Genomic DNA, 27,950 nt, shown 5'->3' with positions numbered 1-27,950 from the left:
TAAAAGTGTTTTAAGGTCTTGTTAAGTTTTATTGATTGATTGGTTTTATTTTTAACTAATCTCTACACCCAATGAGGGGCTCAAACTTATACCCCACTGGCTGAGCCAGCTTGGTGCCCCTTTTTAAGTTTTACTTTTTTCATTTTTTAAAAAATGCTTATTTATTGGGGCACCTGAGTGGCTTGGTTAAGCATCTGACTTTGGCTCAGGTCATGATCTCAGGGTTTGTGGGTTTGAGCCCTGCATCGGGCTCTGTGCTGTTTGGAGCCTGCTTGGGAATCTCTCTCCCTCTCTCTCTGCCCTTCCCCCACTCATGCTGTCTCATCTCTCTCTTTCTCAAAATAAATAAAGTTTAAAAATGTTTATTTATATTTTGAAAGAGAGAGAAGAGGGAGAAGTGGGGGAGGTGAGGCAGAGAGAGAGAGAGAGGATCTGAAGCAGGCTCTGAGCTGCCAGCCCAGAGCCCAATGCGGGGTTTGAATTCACGAACCATGAGATCATTACCTGAGCCAAAGTTGGACGCTTCACTGACTGAGCCATGCAGGTGCTTCCTTAGTTTTCTTTTAAAAAGTCTTTTAAAAGTTGTTTGGAAGAGACATGAGCCACTTTGGGATGAGAATGGTTGTCTGGTATGACTTGAGATTTGTCATCCATCAAATATGGACACTATATAACATTTGCTTTAGTAAAAGTAATTTTCTAAACACTTTCTCATTGGACTCTCCCAAGTGTCTTCAAGGTAAGGAGGGAAGGAATTAATGTCCTATTTTGCAGCTCAGAAAATTGGGATTCAGAACAAGTGGCCATCTCATTTAAGAGCATATGGCTAGATAGACCCGGAGAGAAAGATTCCAGAAGAGCAAAGGTGTCCTGAAGTTGAAGAAATTCAGTCCCTTTATTCTTTGTTAGAGCAACCTGATGTTAGAGGATTTTAGTGACTTCTCTAAGATCCCAGAGCTAGGTGGTTCCTCAGTTTTTTGTTTTTGTTTTTTAATTAGAGAATGAGAGAGAGAGAGAGAGAGAGAGAGAGAGAGAGAGAGAGAGAGAGAGAATCTTAAGCAGACTCCATGCCAAGCACAGAGCCCAGCTTGGGTCTTGATCCCACAACCCTGGGATTGTGACCTGAGCCGAAATCAAGAGTCAGATGCTTAACCGATTGAGGCACCCAGGTGCCACCCTCAGTTTTTAAATCTATAAATTGAGGACAAAGACATCTACTTGTATCTGTCAGGACTGTTTTGGTTTCAAGTAATGGAAGCCCAATTAAAATTGGCTCACACAAAAAAGGGAAAGTATTAGCTCATTTAACTGAAAGCTCTGCGTGTGTAAGTGACTTCAGGCATGGCTGGATCCAGGTATTCAAGCACTGACACCAGAAATCTGTCTGTCTGTCTATCTCTCTCAGTCTCTTGGTTCTGTTTTTCTGTTTTAGCTTCATTCACATGCTGACTTACCCTCCCCCACCCCCCAGTGGTGAGGACTGCCCTTTCCTGATACTCCCACAAAAATCTGGGGTTGACTTTAATAGGCCATGTTTAGGTTATCTGTTCATACCTGAACTGTGGACACTGAATTGCTGTCAACAGGGCAATACAGCAGGAAAAGGAATGGATGTATTGGACAGGCAAAAACACCAGATGGTACCTTGGTTAGTGTCTGGCACAAAGTTACAAGCTCTCAAAGAATGGTGGCTATGACAATCTTAAAGGTCCCATCTGGCTCTGAAATTCTAGGATTTTTACAACTCTGTACTTTGATACAAATCCAACTATAAATATTGGCAGTCAAGGGATGCCCTGGATAACAATTTGAGTTCATTCAAGGTCCAGTCAAAATACCATAAAATGAGCTGAGAAGGGGCCTGAAAATGAAAAGGAAGCTGGCAGAGCAAGGCTGGGAGTGCATGCTCTTCTATAGCAGAGGGTAACTGCCTCTGGCTTGCCTTCTTTTGTAGTGAGCCAGGGAAGGTGGCAATGACAGAATCAGTGTGTGGCCCTGGAAGGGATTCCCTGAGGCGCTGGGGGCTGCTACGTCAAAGGATTCTGCTTCTTTTAGCGTCAAATGACTGAGAAGGACCACTCTGGTAGCCAAAGACAGCCTTGGATGGACTGAGGGGAGTCCACTGGCCTCCAAAGACTGCCCGATGTGGATGCTTTGGTTAGGTGGTGACCAAGCAATCGCCCAGTCAGAGCCTTCTCTGAGGCACGTGTGGTGTAAGCGCATGTACAGGTGGCAAGCCCAGAGGAGGCAGGGCTGGAATTCAGGTGCCAGCCTGGCTTTCATTCACCCTGTAAACCAAGTAAGTGGTGCCCCCTGGAGGTGCATGCTGCAATAGCTCTTTTGTCTACCATAACCTGGGCGATGTGGGAGGGAGGCCTATACCACCCAGCACAATGGGCTCCTGATTGTTTCCCTGTTTCTCACATTAGATTTCCATTACCAAGAGTTTTTTGGGTACGTTTACATCTTCACTTTTTGAAAAAATTATTCTTTTCCCAGATGTGCTGAGTATTGTAGATAAATTAGTCACCTAAAAGCCAGGCAGTCAGGATTTCTTCTGGCAGGGAGGATCAGCGAGGCCAAATGAATGTCTCAGGTCACACAGCAGAGGAAACAGTTGTATTAAAACTCAAGATCCGGGGCGCCTGGGTGGCGCAGTCGGTTAAGCTTCCGACTTCAGCCAGGTCATGATCTCGCGGTCCAGGAGTTCGAGCCCCGCGTCGGGCTCTGGGCTGATGGCTCAGAGCCTGGAGCCTGTTTCCGATTCTGTGTCTCCCTCTCTCTCTGCCCCTCCCCCGTTCATGCTCTGTCTCTCTCTGTCCCAAAAATAAATAAACGTTGAAAAAAAAAATTAAAAAAAAAAAAAAAAAACCTCAAGATCCCTGCCTACCAGTGGCCTTTTCTACCACTGAACTCCAGAATTCCATGTTTCAGAAGTAGCAAATTGATGGTAGTGCTCCTGGTGGTGCTCCTGAGAAGCCCAGCAACAAAACCAGAGTTTTAGAGTCTTGGATCTGGAGTCTCTGGAAGGCCCTGGAGGATATCAGTCCTTCCTCCAGGCCAGAAGAGCTGCTCCTTAGTTGAGAAACATGAATCAGCCACAGACGCCTCTGCCAGCTTTTGATGAATTTTTCTGCCACTGGTGCTAATTTCCTGAAAGGCTTTTCTTCCACATTCAGGCCCCCCTCAAAAGCGTTCTTACTCCCTAATGGTAGGAAATTCATAATGATCGCCCAGTGGCTCCTTGTTGAGGTCACCATCATGCTCTTCACCAGTGTCTGTGGCTGAAAGAGCTGGTTGTGGATGAGTCCTAGACCACAGCTGGAGGGGCCTGGGGTTGGAGTAGTGTCCTACCGGGATTGTTCCCAGATGCACAGATGAGAACCAGGCCCAGAGAGGCAAGTGGCTTGCCTGAGGACACACACAGAAAAACAGGCCCAGACAGGAATATCCAGCTTCCAAATTCAGCCTAAAAGAGGCATGCTGAACTCTGCTCTGTGAGACCATCTGATCTTGAGTTCTTTCGGGGTTCAAATGGGTTTTCCTCCCCTTCCATTTTGCCCCACAGACCAATAGGCTCAAACCCAACTCCTTGCAGCCATGGAGTTACTGTGATTTTATGGAGTCAGTGGTAATAGGCTAAAGTCCTGTCTGGATTAGCTTTCCATGGAGGGAAGGGAGAGAAAAGGGGCTTCCCCAGCAACACTAGGCCTTGCTTGTGTCCCCATCCTGGACAGGACTCCCCCTTGGAACTTTTCCTGGGTCCAGTAGGTAGGGGCTGAGGTCTCCCAGGCTCCTGGAGAGGAGTGATGAGTCCCCAGGCTGGGTTGGGTGGGGGAGCTCTCAGCCAGAGTGCCCCAGGGGCCATCTGGTAGGTAGAGGAGGGGAAGGGTCAGAGCTGGCCTGCTTTTGTCAAAAGCCCCTTGGTACAATAGGACATCTAGGAGTCTCTCTCAACTTCTACCTCCTCTTTCCTCATCTGTCACCAAGTCCTGTCCATCAGCTTTATGAACTTGCTTGCTCTCTTCCACGAAGGACTCACTGTCTAGTTTTGCATTGTCCTGCCCTGGTGTTCCCACTTCTATTCTCTCTTCCTTCAGTTTGTCTGTACTTTGTAATCTTAGAGATCTTTCTGGAAGATAAGTCTAACCAGGACATGTCCCTCCCATGGCTCCCCAGTGCCTCAAGGTAGAGTCCATGCTCCCTCCCAGGCTTATAGGGCTGGTGTTCCAGCTCTGGGCCCTGCTTCCCCTGCCTTTCTGCATGGGCCACACATACACAGAGCTGCTAGGATGGAACAGGCTAATTCCAATCTCCAGGCCTTTGCTCCTGTTGTGCCTTCTAGCTGACGTAGCTTCCCCTCCCTCTCTGCCTCCAGACCTTCCACTCTTTCCTACTGGTCCTTTCACGTGCTCCTCCAGAAGACTTCTCTGACTCACCACCTCACCCACGTTAGGTCAGCATCTCCACCGTGCTCTCACAGCCTTTCCAGCTGACCCTTTCTATCATCCCCCTCCAAGGTCTCAGTGGCCAGGCAACGGGGATGAGAAACAAATCCATGCTTACTGCCATCTTCTGAGTACCCGGGTACTTCTCTTTTCCAGCCTGAACAGCCTCAGCACCGCCCTGGCTCTCTGTCCATTTGCCTGTCTGGGTGTGTGTTCACCTGCTTCTGTTTCTTCCCTCTACCCCTTGACTTTCTTGGCGGATTGTTCCACTGTCTCTTTCATCTGCTTCTGTTTCTCTCCTCATGCTTTAATATACTTCCACCTCATTTCATGAAGGACTCAAGGTGGTGTCTTTGTCACTGCATCCCTTCCTCCCTCAATCCCCATAACCCAATTTCTCGCAGTCACTCTCTCTCCACACAGTCAATGAATTTGGTATGTGGAAGGAGAGTTCAGAAGGAGAGTTCTGACTCCTTTAGAAGAGTGATATCCTCTCACTCACAGGAAATCTGGCCCTTCGGGGCACATAGCAGGTCGCCAGCCCCTTCCTACTAAGGCCAGACATGAGAGGGGTGGGGGCAGAGGGCACAGAGTAAAGGCCACCCTGAAACCCATGCCACTGTACCCAGTACTGGTCAGGGACCTCAGCACCTCTAACCCAGCCCCTTGTGGCACTGATGGGGGAAACAGCAGATCTCTTTGGTCAACCCCATTTGTGAAACTTCTTCCTGAACCCTTCCCCCAACTGCTTCCTCTCTTCTAGAAACTTCAGCCTCATGTAGCGTATCTTGGGCATAGGCTTACCTTGTCCCTCAGGACAGGGCTCCAGTGTGTCCAGCTGGGCTGGGAAGGGGTCAGTTGGGGAAGGAGAAGCCTTGAAGTGGTGGCATCTGACCCCACTGCTCCTCTTCGAGCCCCTCTTTCCTTCACCTGATGCCTCTCTGGACCTCAGAGCTTCTAGTAGCTTGGGGTTCTCGCTAGGCCCCTGGAGTATCTCTCCTGGAAGCCTGTGGGCTTCTGGAAGGCAGGATTGATACCTCTTGGGTCTCCCAAAGCCCACAGGTGGCCAGTCAGGTTGTGCACCGCAGGGACCCAGGAGAGGAAGCCCATTGGTGATGAGCCTGTGGCCCTGCACTGCCCACCCAAACTCCTGCCCACCTTCCTGCCAACGGGCACCAGCCAGCGCAGGCCTCCACGGCCACCAGCAGGAAACTGCCCTGGGGGCGGCCAGCCCAGGCGGGGCTTTGTTTGGAGAGCGAGAAGCCAGGAGGACCTTGAGACCGCAAGGGGCTTGGAAGAGCCCGCCCCTGCCCAGAGCGTTTGTGTCGCCTGCCTGAGACTGGGGCGGCTCGGCCTCACCGCGCCTCCTGCCGCCGGCCCGCCAGGCGACTACTGGCTGGCGCCTGGGCACAGGCGGTCAGGGGCGCAGGAGCCCTCACTGGGAGAGAGGCCCGGTTCCCCTCGCCCCCACCCCCAGCGGCTGCGAGTTTCAGCTCCCGGCGCCCTCGCGTCCGCCCGGGCTCTGGCCCCGCGCCAGGCGACTGATCCTTCACTGCCTTTGGCAGGAGGAGGACGGCGCGTCCCCAGAGGCTCCCAGGCCGCTGGCGCTGTCTGCCGGGCAAGGAGGGCGGCGGCGGCGCTGCGGGGACTGCGGTCAGCGCGGGCACCACCCACACGCCGAGTCTCCCGCACTAATTGGCCCTCAGCTGCCTTGGTAGTAATTGCTGCTTCGCGGGGCGGGGGCAGGCGGGGTGTTGGAGGAGAGCAAGGGGCTCCGCTTCTGGAGCTGGGGAGTCAGGCTCAGCCTGAGCTGAGCCGTGGGGCTGGCGGGAGACGCGTGTCCACGCTGTTCCAAGAGCTGGCTTTACACCGGTGCGTCTTCTTCCTCTTGGCGGCCCTGGCACACAGCGATGAACCCAGGGAAAAGCCACTCAAGTGTCCTAGGGCCTTCACCAAGATCCAGTCAGTTCTGTGAACCGCTCCCTGCGGAGTGGAGCGCCGTGAAGCCTGGCAGGGACTTTAGGAACGCCTTTGGGTGGGCCACCGGAGACTTCAGTGCAGCCGGGAAGCGGAGGTGGAGACAGAGCAGTAGGTAGCCCTCCCTGCCTCCCTCTTCCATCAGGAAGAGGACAGGGTGGTGTGGGGCTGGGGCTGTGGGAGGCAGGGGGCCAGTCAACCATCCAGGGTGTCCACTGGAATCCCTCCATGCTCAAATTCTGAGATAAGGTCCTAGGGTTTCCCTGGGAGTCGTTTATGATCCTGGCATCTGGTGTGGTCTGGTGGGGCCCTGACTGTACCCTAGCTCCTCCTCAGCTTCACTCCCACTGATTTAGGAGACAGTAGCCTGGGGGGTGGGGGTAGGGAGCAGCCTCTGGGCAAGTGGCTCTTTGGAGAAGGTTCCTTCCCCAGATGTGTGAGAGTCTGAGGACGGAACTGAGGGACCCTCACAAGCAGGCCTGGACTGACCTGCAGTCAGACCTTTGGACCCCCAGGTCAGGGTATCCTGTAGGCACTAGGATGAATCAAGCCCAGCTGGTCCCTGCTGAGTTTCTGCACAGGTTACCCAGGATCGCTTTCCAGGGGGTTGAGCATCCAGCCTCTCACTCAGGGTCCCACTGAACTGCTATTTGGTTAACTATCCCCTGGCTAGAGGGGGGCAGGGATGTTCTGCTGGTTATGCCTCCCAGAGAGTAGAGCTGCCACATGTCCTCTGGGGCCATCCTCTCTCAGGGATTGTTCCAGGTTTGGATGGAGGTGGCAGGGTGAGTCAGACAAGGCTGTATCAAATTTCCATTCTTCCACAACTAGGTAATGACCTTGAGCAAGACCTTTTATGTCTTGTGTCCTAGTTGCCTCATCTATAATATAGGGTAATAAAATCTATGACAGGGTTGTTGTGAACATGAATCTGCTTGAAAGGGGCTTTGTCCCCTTCTTCCAACCACCCCTTTGTTTTGGGGGCTTAGATGCTGGAGGAATGAGTGCCCCTGACCCCACAGGTCTGCAGCTTCTAGTTGCCTCAGAGACAACTCAGGAACCCTTAGGAATAGAGTCTAATCAACATTGTAGTTTGGGACATAAAACCTATGGGATGCTACACTATTGTTCGTAGCAGCATTATTCACAATAGCCAAAAGGTAGAAACAACCCAAATGTCCATCAACAAATAAATGGATAAACAAAATATGTTATTTACATACAATGGAATATTATTCAGTTTAAAAAGGTATGAAATTCTGATACATGCTACAATATGGATGAATTTTGAAGACATTATGCTAAGGGAAATAAGCCAGACACAAAAGGACAAATATTGTATGACTCCACTTCTATGAGGTACCTGAGATAGTCAAATTCATACGGTGGAAAGTAGAATAGTGGGTACCAGTGTTTGGAAATGAGGGGAAATAGGCAGTTAATTAAGGGATGCAGGGTTTCAGTTTGGGATGATGAAAAAGTTCTGGAGATGTATGGTGTGATGGTTACATAACAACATGAATGTACTTAATGCTATTAAACTGGACATTTAAATATGGTTGAAATGGTAAATATTGTGTTATGTATATTTTACCACCAAAAAACCAACAGCAAACTAAACTGAACCAAAAAAAACCTATGGGACAGGCTGCGGTATGCCCAGGTCGAGTTGCAGGAGAGGCCAGAGTGAGGAGTCTGGATGTAGCACCAAGACCTACACCAATGGACGAGCGAGGATGGAGTATGGATATCCTGAGGTCCCTTCTGAGATAATGAAGAAAAAAGCCAGGTATATTGCAATCCAGGCAACTTTGCCACAGCTCCCTTTGTCTGAATGTAGCACAGCAGGCTGGGCCCAACAAGGAGCAGGCAGCAACACACCCTCTCTCTGATGGCTCAAATCAAGATGTCCTCTGCTTCACTCAAGCATTTTGCAGATGGAGAAATTCAGGTCAATTCAACATGTTTTTATTGAGGACCATCCCTGTGTCCAGGCTTTGGAGGGGTTTCAGGGGAGGTGAGTATGCAAGGAGGAGAAGACCCTAAGCTATCAAAGCTTCACCCCACATAACAAATAATCTGACCAAGGCCTCAGGCCAATGTAATGTGAACAGGCACAAGGCTGAGCAGGATGAAAGGTCAATGACAAGCTGGGTGCAATGGTAAGGGCAGTGGCAGTCTGGGTGGATTTCCCCAAAGAAATCTAAACAAAGGGTTCAAGTAGACTTTGAAGGGTGGGAGGATTTGGAGAAGGAAGAGTTGGGTTTGTCCTGAGGCTGGGTGGCTGGGCACAATGGAGCAGTAATAGAACCTGGCCTAACCTGCTAGAATCAGTGAGACAGGGGGCATCATGGGATGTCAGGCTGAAGAGTGTAGTGCAGAGCCCCAAACAACTGGCTTAGGCTCTAGCTCTGGCCTGGAGATAGTAGGGAGTCTCTGCAGGTCCTACATTGGGGAAGGCAGGACGCTTGTCCCAGATGTGTCCATGGCCAGTCTCCCCAAAGCTTAGGTGGTGGGGAAATACCTTAGACGCCCTCCTGCACAGCTACTCTCAAAAGTGCCTCTGCATTTCAGGTCCTTAATGCTGGTATAGTCTCATCCAAAAGGCCATCTTCTCCTCCTTGAGCTTCACACCCACCCTCGTGATGAAATCCAACTGCAGGTACTTCTCCTCCTCGTTATAGCGTGGCCAGTAAGGCAGCTTCCCACCATTGGGGTTTCTGCCCAGAAGGAAGAAGGAGAGAGGGTTGTTCATGTTCGTCTTCACCCTGCCTCCTTCTCTCACCCTGCCCTTATTCACCTTCCCTTTGGAAGTTGGAGTCCAAGAATTCCTTACAGGGATGATATTTAGATCTTTAAGAAAGAATAGAAGAGTGTGTGGTGGCAAAAGGAAACAGGCAGAGGGAAGAGTATGTGCAAAGGGTTGGAGGTATGAAAGACCAGGGCTTTTGGAGGAAGCACAAGTATAAGTTTACAGAAAAACATGGGCTGTGTCAAGAGGATGGCTGTGGATAGAAGATGACCCAGTAAAGATTTTGAAAATTTTCATGCCAACGGGCTAAGGGGTGGGGACTTTAGTCTGGGGGCAGAGGGAAGCCAGGAAGAGTTTTAAACAGGTGAGTGACTTGGTCAGATAGTATTTCAGAAAGATCTTTTGAGTATCATAAGAGGGGTAGAGAGAAAGGATAGAGAATGTGGAGATGGGAAACCAGTCACAAGGCTAGCCAAAGCTCAGCCCAGATGTCACCTCTGCCAGGAAGCCGCTCCTGCCCATCTGAGCTCGGTCAGACACCTCCTCTGTGCTCTCATAGTACCTTCTTCCCCAGTACAGCAACTTAATGTTTTCATTATAACATTAACAAGCTGCTGAAGGATGCGGGCCATGTTTGCAAGATTCTTGAATTCCAGCTCCCAGTATAGGGCTGGGTGAAAAACAGTGCATGATGAATGACTTGGGTTGAATGCTTGAGTGAATGAAGAGTGTAGTCATGGGACAGAGAGGGACACATCCTAGGGACATTTAGGACCTGGTCACTGGCTAGGAAAAGGTGAGGGAGAAGGTGCAGTTTGCTTAGGCTGATCATGTATTTCCTATGGGACACAGAGGGACAAATACCTGAAGCAGCTGGCCAGTGGGTCTAGCGTTGGGCAGGAAGACTGCCCAGATGTGTTGGGGGACCAGACTCACCCTGTACGGGCAAAGTTGGCCCAGTATTTCATCATCTGGAGGCTCAGTGCTTTCTCCTCAACCGTGGAATGGCCTGGGGTCAGAATAGGATGTGACATTTGGAACAGAGCATGGGGTGGTAACATCCCACCCTTCTCCTTCCACTATTTCTTTCATACTGGGAGGCTTTCATTTCCAGGAACATTCTAGATTAGGAACTGCCTAGACCCTTAGGGTCAGCCAATGGAGAGGTGAGTCCGGATACAAAGGTGGGGAGACTAGACACCCAGTGAGGGTGTCAGGTGGGGCTGTAGCACCTTTGGAGAAGGGATTCCCAAAGATGAAGTGGATCTCATCCCCGTGGTCTGCCCCATCAGTGCAGGGCTTGATGATGACGCCGGTGGGAGTGTGGTGCTCAAACTCATACAGGTAGACAGGGAAGCCAGCATCTAGGAATAGGGAAACTGAGGAGGGCTGCAGGAAAAGTCCTGGGCTGGGATTCTCATCCACCCCACACATCCCACCTACCTGCATCAAGCAGGGAAAAGTGCTTGGGCTCCAGAATCTCAGGACCAGATTTGAGTCCTGTCTACACTACTCATCAGTCCCATGTCCTGGGGCAAGTCACTCACTCAACAGTCTCTGAGCTGCAATTCCTCATCTGCAGATGGGGACTGTAGCGGGATCACAGACCCTTCCTATTCCTTCTCTGAACAGTTCCTCTCTTGGGCATTTAAGGTTCTTTGGTGTCTGTGCTCTCCAGCCCCACCTTTGAACTCTCACCCATGTGTTCTCCAAGCCCCATTCAGCCTGGACAGGATCTCCAATGTGCCCCCTCAGCCTGTCCTCCCAGCCAGGAAGCCTTCCCTGACCACCCTAGGCTATGTCCTCTGGGCTGGACTCTGCCCTGCCCTCCTTCTCCCTTTCTCTCTCAGTTGACAGCCCACTACTTTTTCTATGCCATCTTAGAATCCTATACCAGCCCAGAGGTGCAAGAAGGTGGTTGAGCAGTTGGTAAGCAGCATCAGTAGACAGAGTGTGGCCACTCTTGGGGACCCCACATACCTCTGTGGTGGTGGGCAGCCTGTAGTGTGGAGTACACAAAGATCGCATCCCCAGCTAGGTCCATAAAACGGTTTCTTAACATTTTCCAGTCATGGTCATCAATGTCACCCAGGTACTCCTCTATCACCAGTGGTAACTGCTCTTTGGTGATATTCTGGGTGGGGAATTCATACCCACCCTGAGGCCTGGGGTGCCAGCTGAGCAGAAATGTGCACACTAGTGACTTACACTCAGCATCCTCAGGAGTTTTTGGTCTGGGAGAGTGGGGGAGAGAGGGGAACTTCTGGGAAGATCTTTGCTGATTCTTACCCCTGTGTTTAGACTGCATGAGAACTGCCTGCCATGACCCTGAGGCCAGTGCGGTGGCGGGGTGGTGGGGGGGGGTGGGGGGAACCTGCTCACCAGCAGCCATCTGATCCCATACCAAACTCCAAGCCCCACCAAAAGGGGAGTTAGCTTTGTCCAACCAAACTGAGCACCCCTAACAGCATGGCTCCTCACCAACAGGGTACTGGTTCTCCAGAGCAGCTTGGTGATGATTCCTTTTCTCATCATGAAGTGGTTTAGTGAGATCTTCATGATCTGCCCACAATATAAGGACCCAGGTGTGAGTTAGGCCCAAACATCAGGAGGGATTCCAGCCAGAGCTACACCAGGCTCCAAGGCTCTCACCCATCTAAGTGGTGAGTTCTCAGAGCACACAGCCCAGGAAGGGCCCATGACTATTTCCTGCCCTCCTGTTCTCAACCTGTCCATCACTACCACCCAGGTCAGAGCTGAAGTGGGGACTGGGGACAACTATCCTGACCTAGGAGCAGTTGTGGGGGTGGGGATAGGGGGCAGGATTTGCAGCTGCCTGGAGGCTAAACAGTGGATAGGATGATCCATCCAAACTATGATCTGAAGATTTGGGGTCCTCAAACCTCCAAGAGGCCAATACTTCTCTTCCTCCCATCATTTCTGGCCAGCTCTCACTGCTCCGGGACTGCAGGATGTACCCAAGCACTTGGACATCCCCAGAAGAGCCAATGGGATCCGATCTCATGCACAGTACTACCCAAGAGGAATCCTCTGCTACTCCCACTGGGGTGGGCACCCCTCCTATTGACTTACAAAAGGTAAGAGCCAACTGAACTCCAGGTTGTTGACACCCAGAAGATAGGGCACAGGTGCAACTTGCCCCTGGCTCAGGAGCACCGCTGGGTCATCTGGGAACACCACACCATCCACCACCGGGCTCATGAACCACACAACCTACAAGGCAAGGGGCATTTCCAAATAGTCCTCCCACATATCCTCCCAGGATCCCTGTAGCCTAGGGTTCCCAGCTCAGCAGGTCCCCATCCAGAGATTTCTTTATCCATAGGCCCTTTGGGAAAAGCTGGGCTTCAGTGACCCCTTGGAGGGCAGGAGATGCTCACCCCCAGGTATCTACTTTCCTCACCTCTTGACAATCTTTGCTGAATGTCACCTTCTGAATGAAGCTTTCTTTGTCCCTCCTATTTAAAATTCTATGCCTTACTTACCCTGCTCCATTTGTCACTATTCACTTTCCTTCTAAAGAGGTAAATGAGTTTATTTATGTATAGTGATTACTGCCCGTCTCCACTGGAACATCAGTCCTACTCGGGAAGGAATCTTGGTCTGAACAGTTCACTTAGTATCCTGAATGCCTGGCACATAGGAGGAGGTGTTCAATAAATACTGTATCACAGAACAGGGCCTGCTCACCTCCTGAGGGTCTTTCTGGGAGTTCAGGTGGAAGAATCCCTGTAGGGGAGAGGAGGGAACTAGAGTTAAAGAAAGTCTCCCCACTGTGCTCCTTAGACAGGGTCCCTGGGGGCAGCCGGGTATTAGGTCAGGTAGGTGGCTTACAGGTGGCCAGGTGAAGGAGCTAGAAGGAAGTTTTACCTACCATCTTCTTAGATACATGCATCACCTCAGCCCCTGATCGTGCCCTCAGGCAGTCTACCAGAATCCGTGTGCTGTTGTAGGTACAGCCTGCCAGGCGGGCAACTGTCTGTGGAGAAGAGGTGTTCAGGCCCATCCTGCCCCTTCTTGCTGAGCCCTGGGGGAGAGGAGACACCCACCTTGGCCACCTTCAGCGGGTCAGGAGTAATGAAGGCTCTGAGTGCTGCGGTGCCGCTCTGGGAAATGGCCCGATGAAAGAGACCGCGGGCTAGGGGTGACATCATCTGCAGGGGTGGGGAGTGTAGTACCCATGAGAGGCACAAGTAGAAGTCACTTGGGCAGTTTTGGGTGCCTTTCTGGCCAGGGCTGGGCAGCGTGAAGGGGCCCAAAGAGTGCAGGCAGCTTGGGAGGGAGTCAAGAGTCCTGGGTTGGAGTCCTGGACCTACAGCCGGTGCCTTTATGCCTGTGGGCCCCCCTATCCCGGCCCCTGCAATGGGCCCCAGCAGTTCCAGAGGGGATCTGAGCTTGTGGGAAGGGTTCTGCTGGTGTAGGAAAGAGACTCTCTATGCTTCTGGGTTAGAAATGGGGGGGGGGGTGTTGGTTCCTATGGCCCCTTTAACCTGTATTGACAGTTCTTAACTTTCTTTGCTGCCCAAGTTGGAAGAGCAACTATAACTGGGACCCCTCATCTTGTCTCTTGGACACTTCAGACTTCATGTGCCCCAAACTTGTTCTAGCTGGTTCCCATCTGAGTGGCATCCCTCACACTACACCATCCATCCAGCCCCAGGGGCCTTTCCTATCATCTCTGCTCACCCCTCCACCCAGCTGCCCTAGTCCTGTCCATCTGGCTTCCTGCATCCCTCTTCAGCTACCTTCTACTTTCCAGTCTTCTTGCTTCTGTTTCAGAGGCAGGCCTCATCCTCTCTTCTAAGATATACCCCACCTCCACTCCCAGATGGCCTCCAGGCCTCTCCTCCTGCTTCTTCCTAACTCAGTTCCAGCACACTGAGCCATCTCTCTAAATGCACTTCTGGCTGTGGCACTTCTCTGCTTCAAATCTTTCCCTGTTCTCCAATGTATTTTGAATAAAGCTGCTTAACTTTTCTGGACTTCAATTTATCCATCTGCACAATGGAGAAAACTTCTCTTTTGGTAGAACTGTAGAAAGAGGATGCTTCTATTTCTGGATTGTTGAGGGAATTGAATGAATATACATACAGTGCTTGGAAGAGTGTTTGACACACAGAAAGTGCTTGAGCGTTTGAGTATTATTACTGTGGCGGGTAAAGCCCTGTGTTATGTGGTCCCAGCTCACCTCCCTAACATGTGTCCCACAGGGTGTACCTGACCTTACACCTACACTCCAGGCACACTCCAGGTCAGTGGTCGCCCGAGTCTCCAACCCAGGCCCCTGACTCCCAGGCTTGGTCTGTGGCCCCAGCCTTGCCCATAAGGCGGATGATGCATTCTGTTCAGGGGATAGAGCTCTGGGGGTAGGTAGGGAGGCAGGAGGTGCTGGGTTATCTTTCTGGCCCACCACGGATTGGTTGAGTATCCCTACTCTCAGCGTTGCCCGCTCTGCTGGCTTGGTTTTCTCATCAGTGCTACCCCTGGATGGAGTAGTACCCTTTGCAGGGGTGAGGGCAAGTCTGTGCACCGGCATGTACCTGTACATACAAATCTGCATAGGTGTGTGTGCAGTGGAGGATGCACTCATGGGAACCCGGGGACCTGCGTCTGTGCTGGGTCTGACCTGGCGCTGCACTCACCAGTCCCGAAATACACATGGCCCCCGAAGACTGGCCAAACAGGGTCACGCAGCGTGGGTCTCCGCCGAAGGCCGCGATGTTCTCTTGTACCCAGCGCAAAGCAGCCACCTGGTCCAGCAGCGCCCAGTTCCCGCGGGCCTGGCTGTCGCCCGTGCTGGACGCGCGGGGCTTATAATCAGGGTCCGGAGCCCCCCGACCGTCTGGTTACTCAGGGCTCCAGCCTGGTTCTGCCTGGCCCCACCTCACCCTGCCTGGTCCCTCAGGCACCAGGTCTTGCGACCACACCTCTTTCCCTAGTGTTAGATCCCCCTCTGGCGGCACTTGGGAGTGACCGCCCTCTCCAGAAGAAATTAGGCCCCGCCCCTGCACGCACCTCTTGTAACCACGCCCCCACACCCCCTCCTCTATCCTTCCGCCCAAGTCCCTGGGAAGCCGGGCCCCTGATTCCCCGCTCCGGCCCCCGGCCCCGCCCACCTCAGGAAACCCAGGATGCCGAGCCTGTGCTGCAGAAGGACGAGCACCACTTTCTCGCGAGAGGCCAGCTGCGTGCCATCGTACGTGGAAGCGGAGCCCACGAGGAAGGCACCTCCTGGGAACCAGACCATCACCTGGACATGGAAAGCGGAGGCCTGAGCTGGGCGGTGGGGTGCCTGAGTGGGATGGTGCGTGGAAGAGGATGAATACTCACCGGCAACGGAGCATCCCCACGCGCGCGCACTGGAGCGTACACGTTCAGGTACAGACAGTCCTCACTGAAGCGCAGCCACTTGTACTGTTTCCGCGTGTTGAAGTACATGGAGGTGATCTGTCCCCAGGACTCCTGAAGGCACCTGCGGTCACGATGTGAGTTTGGGCCCAACGTGGTGGCCAAAGACGGGAGAATGGTTGCAAACCCAGGTTCCGCAATTGAGGAAATAGAACCAAAAGCAAAATTTAGGATGCGCGCGCGTGCGTGTGTGTATCTGTGTCCGAATAGCCTCCACTAGCATTAGGGTCCAGGGTGAGTGCAGCGCCAGGTCAGACCCAGGGCAAGATCCACCCCTCTGTCTTGCCCCCGGTCCCAGGAATCTGCCTGGGGAGAGGTTCCATGCTTCTGTTGGAGACCCTTTTGGTGCTGTCAAGCCAGAAACCTGGGTGTCCTGGGATTTCATGCCCCCGTCCTTCAGGCTCTTTTCTGTCTCCCAAACAGCTCTTAAATAGGCCTTCTCCATCCCAGAGATGCTGCCTTGTAAAGGCCATTACCTACACTGGCCAGGACACTGCCCCAGCCTCTTTGACATCGCTTCCAACTCATCCTCCACACCCTGACCGGAGGGATTGACAGAAAACAAAAACCTATTTCACTTCCCTCCTTAAAACCTTCCTGGGCCCCCCTGCGCTCAGGATAAGGTCCAGATTCACCCATACTGACGCAGGCCCTCTCCATCTAGTCTTCCTGGCACTCTTTGCTCTAGATGCCCACGGACCCTGCCTTGTCTCCCATCTCTAAGCCCTTTTGCTTATGTCCCTTTCTGCCTAATGTTTTCTCTGCCTGGCAAACTCCTGCTTATGTTTAAGGCTCAGCTAAAGTGGAGCCCCCTCTGCTGGGCACTTCCTGTCTGTGCTTCCCAAAGTTCTATCCACGCTGATTATAGTGCTGGGTTAGAGTTGTTTCGATTGGTTTGGTTGTTATTCTCCCCAAGCAACCATGCACTCCCTAGGGGCAGGGATGGATGTGGATTTGTCTGAGTCCTGGCACTCAGCCCAGTGCCTTGTACCATGTGAACATTTGGTGTACTTGTGGAGCTTGGGCTGTTGGGCCACCTCATCCTTTCTCCCTGCTGTCCCAGCCTGGAGTGTGGCTATTGCCAATAGTTGGGGCTGGGCCCATCTGACTGGCTGCAGGAAAGCCTGTCTATTCTACTCCTTTCTCCACTTGTTCCCTTGCTGCTCTGGCCTGAAGCTAGTCATTATCCAAACTGGCCACTAGTTTTCTTGTCTCCTTAACTACCATCCCACAGTCTGTTGTAAGCCATCCACAAATTCTTCTACCTGTCACTCTGTGTTCCAAACAGCTATTGTCTGACAGCTCATGGCCAACGTTCCAACAATTGACACCTGGACTTCTATGCAATGGGCACCCCAATCTCTAAACCCCTGATCCTCGGGGCTCTAATAATGGTCATCCCCTGTTCTGTCACCTGTTCCATGGGATTCCACATAACAATCACAGAAGGTTCAGATGTCTTGGTTTCTCTCACTGGTGGTCAGTGTTCTAAAAACTAACACCCCAGTGTTCTACTAATAGCCATTCATGTTCTAACAGTGGATGCCCTGTTCTCAACAGTTAGACACCCTGGGTGGTGGTTATAGTTTTTAGATATCAACTGACACCCAGGTTCTCACAGTAGACATTTTTCTAAACCCAGTGCTGTATCCAACTAATTGTTAATGATTGCCACAGAATATTCTGCTCAGTGGGTTACTCAATGATCTGAATAAATAATAAATACACTTGTTCTGGGTAAATTGCCAAGCCTAGTGCTTCAAAGGGCAGTCATTATCTCAACATGCTCATGTGACTCAGGATTTGAGCCCTGTTAGAGGTTGCATTAAGATTCTGGGACTTTGGGGTGCTTGGGTGACTCGGTTGGGTTCAGGTCATGATCTCAGGGTCATGGGATTGAGCCCTGCATGGGGCTCTGTGCTGCATGTGGAGTCTGCTTAAGATTCTCTCTCTCCCTCTGCCCCTCCCTTGCTCAAGCACTCGTACGTGTGCGCTCTCTCTCTCTCTCTCTCTCTGTCTGAAAAAGAAAAAATTCTGGGACATTAAAACTGAAACTGAGCCTGTGACTCCCTATCTTGGAGCTCCTTCTGCAGGGAAGGGCTGATGGTGTCATGTGGGCTTGTTCTGGGGCTCAAGCCCCAAGTGAGAGGGAAGAGCTCAGGGTTCACTGGGTATGGTGTGTGTGTGTGTGTGTGTGTGTGTGTGTGTGTGAGAGAGAGAGAGAGAGAGAGAGAGAGACAGAGACACAGAGACACAGACAGACAGAGACAGAGAGAACTCCTCCTCACATACTTTTAGGAAAACTTAGGTTCCCAGAAGATCCTGGAGGCACATCAGTGAGCACCTCCTCCTTGTCTGGAGCTTTCCCATAAGAAAGCCAAGAACAAACAGCATTAACAGTCCTGTAAACATCATCTGGGCCAACTACTTCATTATATAGGTTTGGAAACTGAGGGCCGGAATGGACCCCAGGCTACTTACAGTCATACAGTACACTCTTTTTAGTGAGTTGTTCAAACTCTGGCCCAGAGGCCGGCATAGATCTACCCCCCCCCCCTTAGAGTCTGCCCACCTCCCAGCCAACAGTCATTTGGCTCTTACGCAGGGGCATAGGTGGTGGCGTTTTTGATTCCTTCCCAGGGCTCTGGGGGCTCTGGGGCAGCAAACCTGCGGACACCCACAGGCGGTCTGGAGAAGGGCACTCCTAGGAAGACATTGATGGGTGTCTTCCCGATGTGCATCTGTTTTCCTTGGAGGGTCCCATATTTGGTAATCACTAGAGGTTCCTTGGTGTGCTGAGCACCTAGGAAGAGAGGAGAAGGGTCACTCTGGCCACTGAAAGGACTCTGGCCTGTCTGCCATGGCACCAGTTGCAGCTTGAAGCTTTTCACAATTATGTATTTTGCCTACTTTTTCTGTGTTTCTCTCAGTATTTTTCTCTCTCATTATTTAAGGTTTCAATGCTATGTTGGTAGGTGCATAAAGGTTCATGTCTATTATATGAATTATTTTTCTGTCATTTAATGTATCATTTAATGTCAATAATCATGTCATTTATTTTGATTTTTGCTTGTCTCATATTGGTATTCCAGTACCTCTTTCTTGTTGCTGACATTTACCTGGCATACTTCTGGGAAGAAATCACACACATTATTGACATTCTCATTCGTATGTATACTCACAGTAATACTCACATGTACATACAAATTTATACATACATAGGTATATGTGAACACAGCTTATTTACAACAAAGCATGTAGAAATACAAGAGTTAAGTGCACACACATATGCATACATACATATGCATGCATGTAAGTACGGTTATATAAAGGTTACGTTGTATCCATATGTGGCATATATTCATATATTACACACGGGCACACAGATACATTAGACCTATATCCACACCTTAGCCAGCTCTTGGACTATATACAAACTAGAGCGACTTGAATTTAATGGCTGCCTATGGGCATTTCTTCCTCTTCTCAGCTCTCATCTTGCCCTATTGCTATTGCCAAGCATTGCTCTGCCTCACATCTATTGCCCTTTCCTGAAGCACCCCTGTCATTTCTCTTCCTCCTTTCTTATCAAAACTGAATCGTTCTATACCCTGGTCCCCTGGAACTCACTCTGCAAATGACAGAAAGCAAATCTGGTCCGAGTATTATTGAACTTGGCTGTGTATCAGAATCATCTGAGGAAATCATTGCTGAAATACAGATTCCTAGGCCTGCCCTCTGAATGAGAATCTCAGGGTTGCACCGGGAAAGTAGATTTACAAATACCTCCGTGAGATTTTGATGCATTTGATTTTGGGCACCGCATTTGGAATTGGTGTGGTAGAGCACACCCTCGCACCTCCAGCTGCAGGTGACCCAAAGTACCACTCCGTCCATGTTCCCAAGTCTCTGCACGTCTGACAAAAGCAGTATCTGTGCACAAGGAGTGACTACAATGGTGGCCTGCAAGCATGTAGGCAGGCCAGTGCAGGCAAAGGGCCATCTCAAACCTCCTCTATGTGTGCAGTTCTTTGCAGTTTACACAGCCTTTCACATGGTTCTCTCACATCAAGTCCTCATTGGCCCTGGGGAGAGCTAGGGGAGGACTAAGGGCCCAGACAGGGGCAGCAACCAGCCAGAGGTCTCAGAGGACACAGCAAAGAGGCAGAGGTCTGTCATATTACTTGGATTTGCCCTGAAGCCTGACTAGCCTACAACTATAATTTATTGATCCTTTATTATAGCCTAGCACTGTGCCAAACACTTTACATGGATTATCTCACCTCATCCTCCTAAAAACTGTAGAGAGTAAATGTTATTATTGCACAATACAAATGTGGAAAATGAAGCTCAAAGGGGTTATAGAACTTGCTCAAGGTCACACACAGTGAGGTTCTTCTCAGAGTTCTACTCTAAGCGGTGATGTTCTGTTGTCCTCATCCCAGTCTCTGGGGACACCTAAGCATGTGGCAGAGTGCTTTACACCCCTGAACAAGAACTGCCATGGAGTGGTCCCCACTCCAGCCTTGCTACCCGGAGACAGTATGTGAGCACTTATGAAAACATTCCACCTTCTTTTTTTTTTTAATGTTTATTTTTGAGAGGGTGAGAGACAGAGTGCAAGTGGGGATGGGCAAAGAGAGAGACACAGAATCCGAAGCAAGCTCCAGGCTCTGAGCTGTCAGCACAGAGCCCTATGCAGGGCTCGAACCCACGAACTGTGAGATCATGACCTGAGCTGAAGTCGGACGCCCAACCGACTGAGCCACCCAGGCTCCCCATTCCACCTTCTTAATAAGCATAAAATGCTAATTAAAACCAGGAGAGACAACTTCCACCTAAGAAATTAAAAATGATGGCCTCCAATTCTGGCAAAGAAACAGTATATGTGAAAAGGATATTCACATATACTGTTGGTACAGGTTGGTGCAGGATAAATTAATACAATGCCTTGGAGAAATAATTTGGCATAATGTATAAGAGCCACGTTCACATGCTTTGACTCAGTGATTTCTTTTTTTTTAAGTTTTTACTTACTTATTTATTTATTTATTTATTTAGAGAGCGCACGAGAGAGGGCAGGGGAGGGGCAGAGAGAGGGAGAAACAGAATCCCAAGCAGGTTCCATGCTGTCAGTGCAGAGCCAGATGTAGGGCTCCAGCTCACGAATGGTGAGAGCCTGACCTCAACCGAAATTGAGAATCACCCGCTTAACCAACTGAGCCACCCAGGTACGCCCCCAACCTTTTTTAAAGTTTTTAAAAGTTTATTTTGACTCAGTAATTTCACTTTCAGGTCCCTCCCTTCAGAAAAGAGTCAGAAAGGCATTAAAACGAAGACCTTTATGAACCATAGTTAAATATACCATAGTGAGTACTAGAAACATCATTTATGTCACAGGACCAGGCAAAAAAATTTTAACTATAAACTAAAGTTATAAGCTGCTTGTGATAAGATTCTAAGTGAAAAAAAGCAGTGTATAAGGTTGTATACATGCTAATATTGTAGCTGTGTACAAACATGAAATAAAAAAAACTAAAAGAAAATGTGCCAAAATGCTAAAAGTGATTTAGCAAAGTTTCTCGCAAATAAAAAAATTTAAATGCACTTAAACAGGGTGCCTGGGTAGCTCAGTCGGTGAGGCGTATGACTTTGGCTCAGGTCATGATCTTGTGGTTCACAAGTTTAAGCCCCAGATTGGGCTCTGTGCTGACAGTTCATAGCCTGGAGCCTGCTTCAGATTCTGTGTCTCCCTCTCTCTCTGCTCTTCCGCTGCTCGCACTCTGTCTCTGTCTTAAAGATAAATAAAACATTTAAAAAAATTTAAATGCACTTATATAGGCAAAACTAATTTGTGATAGAAGTCAGAATAGTGGCTACTTTGAGGGTATTGATTGGGAAGGAGCATGTGGGGTGCTGGAAAGGTTCTAGATCTCAGTCTGGTTGGTGGTAACATATACATACACACTAATGTATATACTAATATAGTAGTAATTTTATATAATATTAATTTTATAAGGAATACAAATATAAATTAACAAATTATAAATACATAAAGTTATGTAAATTATAAAATATATTTTATTTTAATATATAAACATAAATGTCTAGACTTAGCTGATGGGAGGATCAGTGCCCTGAAACAACCCCCCCATCTGCCCAGACCTTGTTGAAATGCCCTTGCCCCACTGCACCAGGAGAGGTTGAGCTGAGGGCCTGCCCCTGTGTCTCTCATGTCCCTCTTGCCTGACACCCTCAGGATGGAGTTGGGGCTTACCCAGGGCTGTCAGCACCATCAGGCAAAGGGTGAGGCTCAGGTATAGAATCCAACTCATGTTCTGGCCAGCCAGCTCCTGCCACAGGCTGGGGTGACATCCACACTGTGGGTACCAGTTGGTAGCTGTGTCTGCAGTGTCCAGTGAGCACTGGAAGGTCCCACTTTTATCTTCCCTAAATCCCATCAGCAGGTGCAGGGGCAGAAGAAATTGTGACCAGCCCTCTGGGCAGCCCACAGCCTTGATTGTCTGCCTTGGAGTGACAGCACATGATAGATAGTCTTGGCTCTTCAAAAAACTGACCAGTCTGCAATCTCTGCCTGATGTGTTCGTCTGTGCAATAGGCTTACAGCTGCAGTGTGAGTCAAGCTCTGAGTGCACAGTAGGTGCTAAGATTGCAGCAGAGGACCTGGTTACAAGGCCCCTCAATCCCCAGGTGTATTCACTGTGGATTTAAGGGTCTCAGGCCTCCCTGCTCCCCTTTGTTTTGCCCAGTCTCTTTTTATAGGCAATGCTTCACCCTTCCTCACACATCCCAGCTCTCAGCCAGGACCATCATGAAGTGGCAGGCTCTGTGCCAAGAATCAAAAGTCCCTGGTGGCGGGGCGGGGAAGGGGGGGGTGTTCCTGCATGGTCACTGTCCTCACAGGCTCAAGGTCCTGTTGGGGCAGCCAGATCTGGAAGCACCTGGGCCTGGAGCAGGGGGTGGGGACAGGAGGAAGGTGGAGTTTCATCTTAATTCACAGTTAAGACTGTTCCCTTCCCAATCTCCCATCGAAGCCTGGAGTCCTTTGAGAACAGGGGTCTGATGGGTTTCTGAGATGCCTCTGCTCAGCAGGGTAGAATGAGCAGAGAGGGAAAGGTAAGGGAACAGTGCCATTCTTCCTCGACCCATGGCCTCCTGCTCTGGAGGCCTGGCAGATGGTTAAAGCTTACTCCTTCTCTCATGGCCAATTTTGTGGGTTCATCAGAGATGTCCCTTCCTTGGGATACCTGTCCCCCAGTTCCTATCCTGTGATCCTTCCTCAGTCTCCAGAGTGTGGCATTTTCTGCCCAACATTTCTTCCCAGGCTCTATGCCCCTCTAAGAAAGAGGCCTGAGACAGGCCAGAGGTGACCTCCAATCCTGCAGGGTCTTTGTGGGCAACCCTCTGACACCCCTTGCCCCACTCCAGGAGAGGCATGGCCCCTCCCATTGCAGCCCCACTACCCTACCAACTGTGGTCACAAGCTGATGGAGTCAAGCTCCAGTTGGCTGAACTTCCCCATGGTGGGCAGCACTTCTCGCCCTCCTCCATGGTCTCCCGAAAAGGAGCCCCACAGCTTGAGAGGAAGGAAGTGGGATGAGGATTCACAGGGAGGTAACAGCTCTCTCCAGAGAAAATCTCTCTCCTAAATCCCCCACCTCCAAACATTTTTTTAAAGATTTATTTTTCAGAGAGAGAGAGAGAGAGAGAGAGAGAGAGAGAGAGAGAGAGAGAAAATATCCCAAGCAGTCTCTATGCTCAACATGGAGCCTGGTATGGGGCTCGATCCCATGACCCTGGGATCATGACCTGTGCCAAATTCAAGAGTCAGATGCTTAACTGACTAAGCCACACAGGTGCCCCCAAACTTTCTTTTTTCAAGCCTTGAATGGCCAAGGGGCCTGGGAATTGCAGAAATGGTTCTCAGACCATTTTCTATGGTCTAAAATTCTCATGTGCTGCTGTGGCTTGGGGACTTCCATGTCTACTGCATCCTGGGGTCTTGGTTAACACATCAAAGTTCCCTCCCTGTTACAGCTTTACTGTTGACAAAGTAGGTGCCTTCGTGCTCTGGTGGCAGGCATGTTACTCACAGACTTTCCTAACATCATTGAACAACATGGAGCAAGAAACTTAAAACCGCCTCATCCTTTGACCGAGAAATTTGTTCTGGGAGACCATCCAAAATACACAAAAAATTGTTTATGTGATGAGCGTCCTATAGCCTTGTTGACAACAGTCTTACCCCAACATGACCAGAAGGGATAGGTGAATAAGGGACGTTGCATCTACATTATATAATATATGCTACACAGTCAGTAATGACATGTTCTGTAAGACTCATTATAGCAGCAGATGGCTTAGTGTGGTGGTTCTGAGCCAGGCTGCTGGGTTTGAATCCCAGCCCTACCCATCATGAGCTGTGTGACCTTGGGAAAGTCACTTACCTTCTCTGAACCTGAGTTACTCCTTCTGTAAAATCAGCATAATAACAGTACTTAACTCATACAGTTGCAGTGAGAGTTAAATGAGCTAACCCAGGGAAATTACTTAAAACAGGGGAAACCCATTATGTCAGCTGTTGTCATCAGTACTTGGGAAAAGGCTGCTGTGGTTTAATAACTGGAAAAAGGCAGAATTTGGAATTGTATATTGAATACGAGCAGATTAGCCATGGAGAGTGCACTCCAAAGCTGTCTAAAGAAACAGGAAGGATTGGGGCGCCTGGGTGGCGCAGTCGGTTAAGCGTCCGACTTCAGCCAGGTCACGATCTCGCGGTCCATGAGTTCGAGCCCCGCGTCGGGCTCTGGGCTGATGGCTCGGAGCCTGGAGCCTGTTTCCGATTCTGTGTGTCCTTCTCTCTCTGCCCCTCCCCCGTTCATGCTCTGTCTCTGTCTGTCCCAAAAATAAATAAACGTTGAAAAAAAAAAAAACAGGAAGGATTAATGTCAAAATAGTGTCTGGTTGCCTCTGAGTTGCAGAGTCATTAATGATCTTGATTTTTTTCTCTTTTTTTCTTTAATTTTTCTGTATTTTCTATATTTTCTTTAACAACATTAGTGGAGAGTTCACCATCAGTGTGGGTTTCAAGAGAGCAGGGATGGGAGGACAGGGAAGGCAGAACCAAGGAAGTAGTGACTACCCGTGGCTCCATCTGGTTCGGACCACGTACATCCCTCTTTCTGGACCACATTCACCTCCTCATTTCCTCACTCTGCCAGCCTCCCCTGTGGGCTGTGCATGGCCGCATCATTAGGAGTATGGAGCCCTATTTGAGGGAGGCGGCAGAGCCACTTGTTTCTTCTGCCTAGGACCTGACAAGGTTAGTTTACCTGAATGCACTAAGCATGTGTCACTCAAAGCAAGGGCCAAACTGGGGGAGGGAGGACAAGGGAAGGGGGTGGTAGAGAAGGCAGATAGGACTGTGAATCCACCTGCTAGGTCTGGGTGCCAGTCACATATAGATTCTTCTACCCAGCTGTGCAGCAACTTGGCTGGTTCTATGTGGGCTTTAAGGTGTGGTCCTGCCAACAGCTGGCTCCACTCCTGCCATCTCTCCCTGAAAAAAGAAACAACCTTTCACCTGTCCCTATAGGGAGCAGTTGTGCCAGGCCAGGTGCCTCAGTAGAGAGGTGCTCCATTCAGAGTTCACATGGGGCATGGGGGATGATGAATGGGTAGCTGGGTCAGCCAGATGTCCTTGATGCAACCTTATCTTAGGGTTAAGGATCTGTGATTCTGATGTGTAGCACTAAGTGGCTCCTGTCCTGAGTCACCCAGCTTCCTCTTTTTGTGGGAGAAGACTGAAGCGTCATCTGGTCCACTACTGGGCTTTAGCCCTAAGTAGACATGTCTGACAAGTGGGTGGAGTGTTCTTTTTTTTTTAAAAAGATTTTTAAAAATGTTTATTTACTTTAGAGAAAGGGAGGGAGTGTGTGTGCAAGCTGGGGAGGGGCAGAGAGGATCCGAAGCGGGCTCTGTGCTGACAGCGGAGAGCCCAATGCAGGGCTCAAACTCACAAACCTTGAGATCATGACCTGACCCAAATTTGGACATTTAACTGACTGAGCCACCCAGGTGCCTCAGGGGTGGAGTGTTCTTAGAGGCCTGATCTCAGGTCCTGGAGAGAGGAGCCTCTTGGAGCTGGCCTAGCAGTTGGGTCTGGGACGAAGTTAGAGGGCATGGTTCTGGACCCATCATGGTTCTGACATGACTTCCCACCCACAGGGGGGCAGTAAAGGTACCTGCAATGATGGAAGAATCCTCTCACTGAGCTGAGATCCTATGCTCAAGCAGGTCAGCAATGACCCTCACCAGGGTATATCAAAACGGGGGGAGTTAACCTTCTCTATTCCAAACAGCATCAAAGGTAGTAGTTACAGACCTAGGGAGAGTTTGTGTCTGTCAGAATGGCACCAGTAAGGAACCTTCAGGACCTTCTGGCTAGCAAGAGTTCATAGATGGCCAGCACTGAGGATCCCTAGAAGCCAGTGCCAGGGGTGGGGGTAGGCAATACCAAGCCATGGATGAGGGATAACAGATAGGACCCCCCAAGAGGGGTTTGGCCAGTGTACTTGGCCACTTCTGTATTCACAGGTGTTTCTCAGAAAAGCACAGCCTCAGCTCAGCTGTGGACTTGATAACTCCTGGGGCACCTCCATGAACTGGAGGCTCCCAAACAAAAGAAGTCCAAAACTTATACTCTAAAAACTACAAAACATTTTGTAAGAAATTAAAGTAGATGTAAACAAATGGGAAGACACCCCATGTTTGTGTGAAAGGACTTAATATTGTTAAGTTGGTAAAGTAACACTCCCCAAATTGATCTGCAGATTCAATGCCATCCCTATAAGAATCTCAGCTGACTTCTTGGTAGAAATTGGCAGCTGGATTCTAAAATTTGTATGGAATTGCAAGGGACCCGGCATAGCCAAAACAAGCATGAACAAGGATAAAGTAGGAGGACTCCTAGCTTCCTATTTCAAAACTTATTACGAATGGTAATCAAGAGAGGGTGGTAGGTGTTGGCATAAGCCAAACATATAAAATAATGGAACAGAATTAAGAGTCTGTCCATAAATCCATCGTATCTATGCTTGGTTGATTTTCGACAAGGGTGCCAAGACCATTCAGTGGTGGGAAGAACAGTCTTTTCAACAAACGGTGTTAGACGACTGGATAGCTCCATGCAAAAAATAAAGAAAATGAAGACAACCCATGGAATGGGAGAGAATATTTGCAAATCATATACAAGTTGCTGTTAAGGGACTTACATTTGGAATATATAAAGGATCTTACAACTTAACAAAAAGACAAACAACCCAATTAAAAAACGGGCAAAGGATACAAAGATATTTTTCCAAGGAATATATTTGAAAGGTTAATAAATATATGAAAAGATGTTCAACATCATTAGCCATCAGGGAAATGCAAATCAGACCAACATTAGATGCCACTTCATACCCACTAGGGCATCTGGAATAAAAAATTCAGATAATGTAGGGAAATCTAAATCCTATAGACTTCTGGTCAGGATGTGAAATGGGGCAGCCACTTTGGAAAACAGTCTGGCAGTTCCTCAAATGATTATAAGAGTTACCATATAACTTAGTAATTTTACTCCTCTGTGTATGTGTATGTGTATGTGTATGTGTGTATCTCCAAGAGAAATGAAAACATGTCCACACAAAATTTGTACACAAACATTTAGAGCAGTATTATTCATAATAGCTACAAGGTAGAAACAATCCAGATGTCCATCAACTGATGAATGAGTAAGCAAAATGTGGTATATTGATAAAATGAAATATTATTTGGCCAAAAGAAATGAAATACTGATACATGCTACACCATGGCTGAACATCTAAACATTATGCTAAGTGAAAGAAACCAATCACAAAAGACTGCATATAATATGATTCCATTTATATGAAGTGTCCAGAATAGGGAAAGCAATAAACACAGAAAGTAGTTAGATACAAAAAAATCACTTAATTTTACCCTTTATTTTTTTAAGATTTATTTATTTATTTATTTATTTATTTATTTATTTATTTAGAGAAGGCACATGTCAGGGCTGGACTATGCCTCTGTGCTCCTACAGCCCTCTGTGTCCCTAGTGGCACACTGTGATTGGGGCTTATGTACTTGCCAGGCTCTCTACTGGCTTGTGGGGACATACTTCCCTGGTGGAGAAGGGGGATGAGAACAGAAGGCTTTCAATGCCATGTGAAGAACTTGGACTTGCCCTAAGGGTGACAGAGAATCACAAGGAGCTCTTTATATATATATATATATATATATAAATTTCATATATATATATA

The 27,950-nt window shown here is 49.3% G+C and overlaps 1 protein-coding gene and 1 long non-coding RNA gene across 2 annotated transcripts in view; one reads left to right on the top strand and one right to left on the bottom strand.

Annotated features, from left to right (window-relative positions):
- Positions 1-27,950, top strand: part of LOC124511377 (uncharacterized) — a 44,684-nt gene that overhangs the window by 8,753 nt on the left and 7,981 nt on the right. Inside the window, exons 2-5 of the long non-coding RNA XR_006961876.1 lie at positions 8,037-8,214; positions 9,000-9,087; positions 12,126-12,275; positions 15,320-15,576. This is a non-coding gene — a long non-coding RNA (uncharacterized LOC124511377). The remainder of the gene's footprint in view (positions 1-8,036; positions 8,215-8,999; positions 9,088-12,125; positions 12,276-15,319; positions 15,577-27,950) is intronic.
- Positions 9,004-21,941, bottom strand: CES4A (carboxylesterase 4A). The gene is made up of 14 exons (XM_047078537.1): positions 21,884-21,941; positions 18,208-18,409; positions 15,529-15,670; positions 15,315-15,448; positions 14,841-14,994; positions 13,248-13,352; positions 13,073-13,177; positions 12,889-12,927; positions 12,271-12,411; positions 11,659-11,739; positions 11,158-11,311; positions 10,410-10,541; positions 10,114-10,186; positions 9,004-9,145 (listed from the first exon to the last, which is right to left on the bottom strand). The coding sequence occupies exons 1-14, from the start codon at positions 21,939-21,941 to the stop codon at positions 9,004-9,006; spliced, it is 1,662 nt and encodes a 553-aa protein (XP_046934493.1).

Source organism: Lynx rufus, unplaced genomic scaffold (genome assembly GCF_022079265.1).
Source record: "Lynx rufus isolate CCGP_SWC_20201006 ecotype Redwood Valley unplaced genomic scaffold, mLynRuf1.p SCAF_16, whole genome shotgun sequence".
Lineage (NCBI taxonomy): Eukaryota > Metazoa > Chordata > Mammalia > Carnivora > Felidae > Lynx > Lynx rufus.
This window is presented reverse-complemented; position numbering and strand designations above follow the sequence as displayed.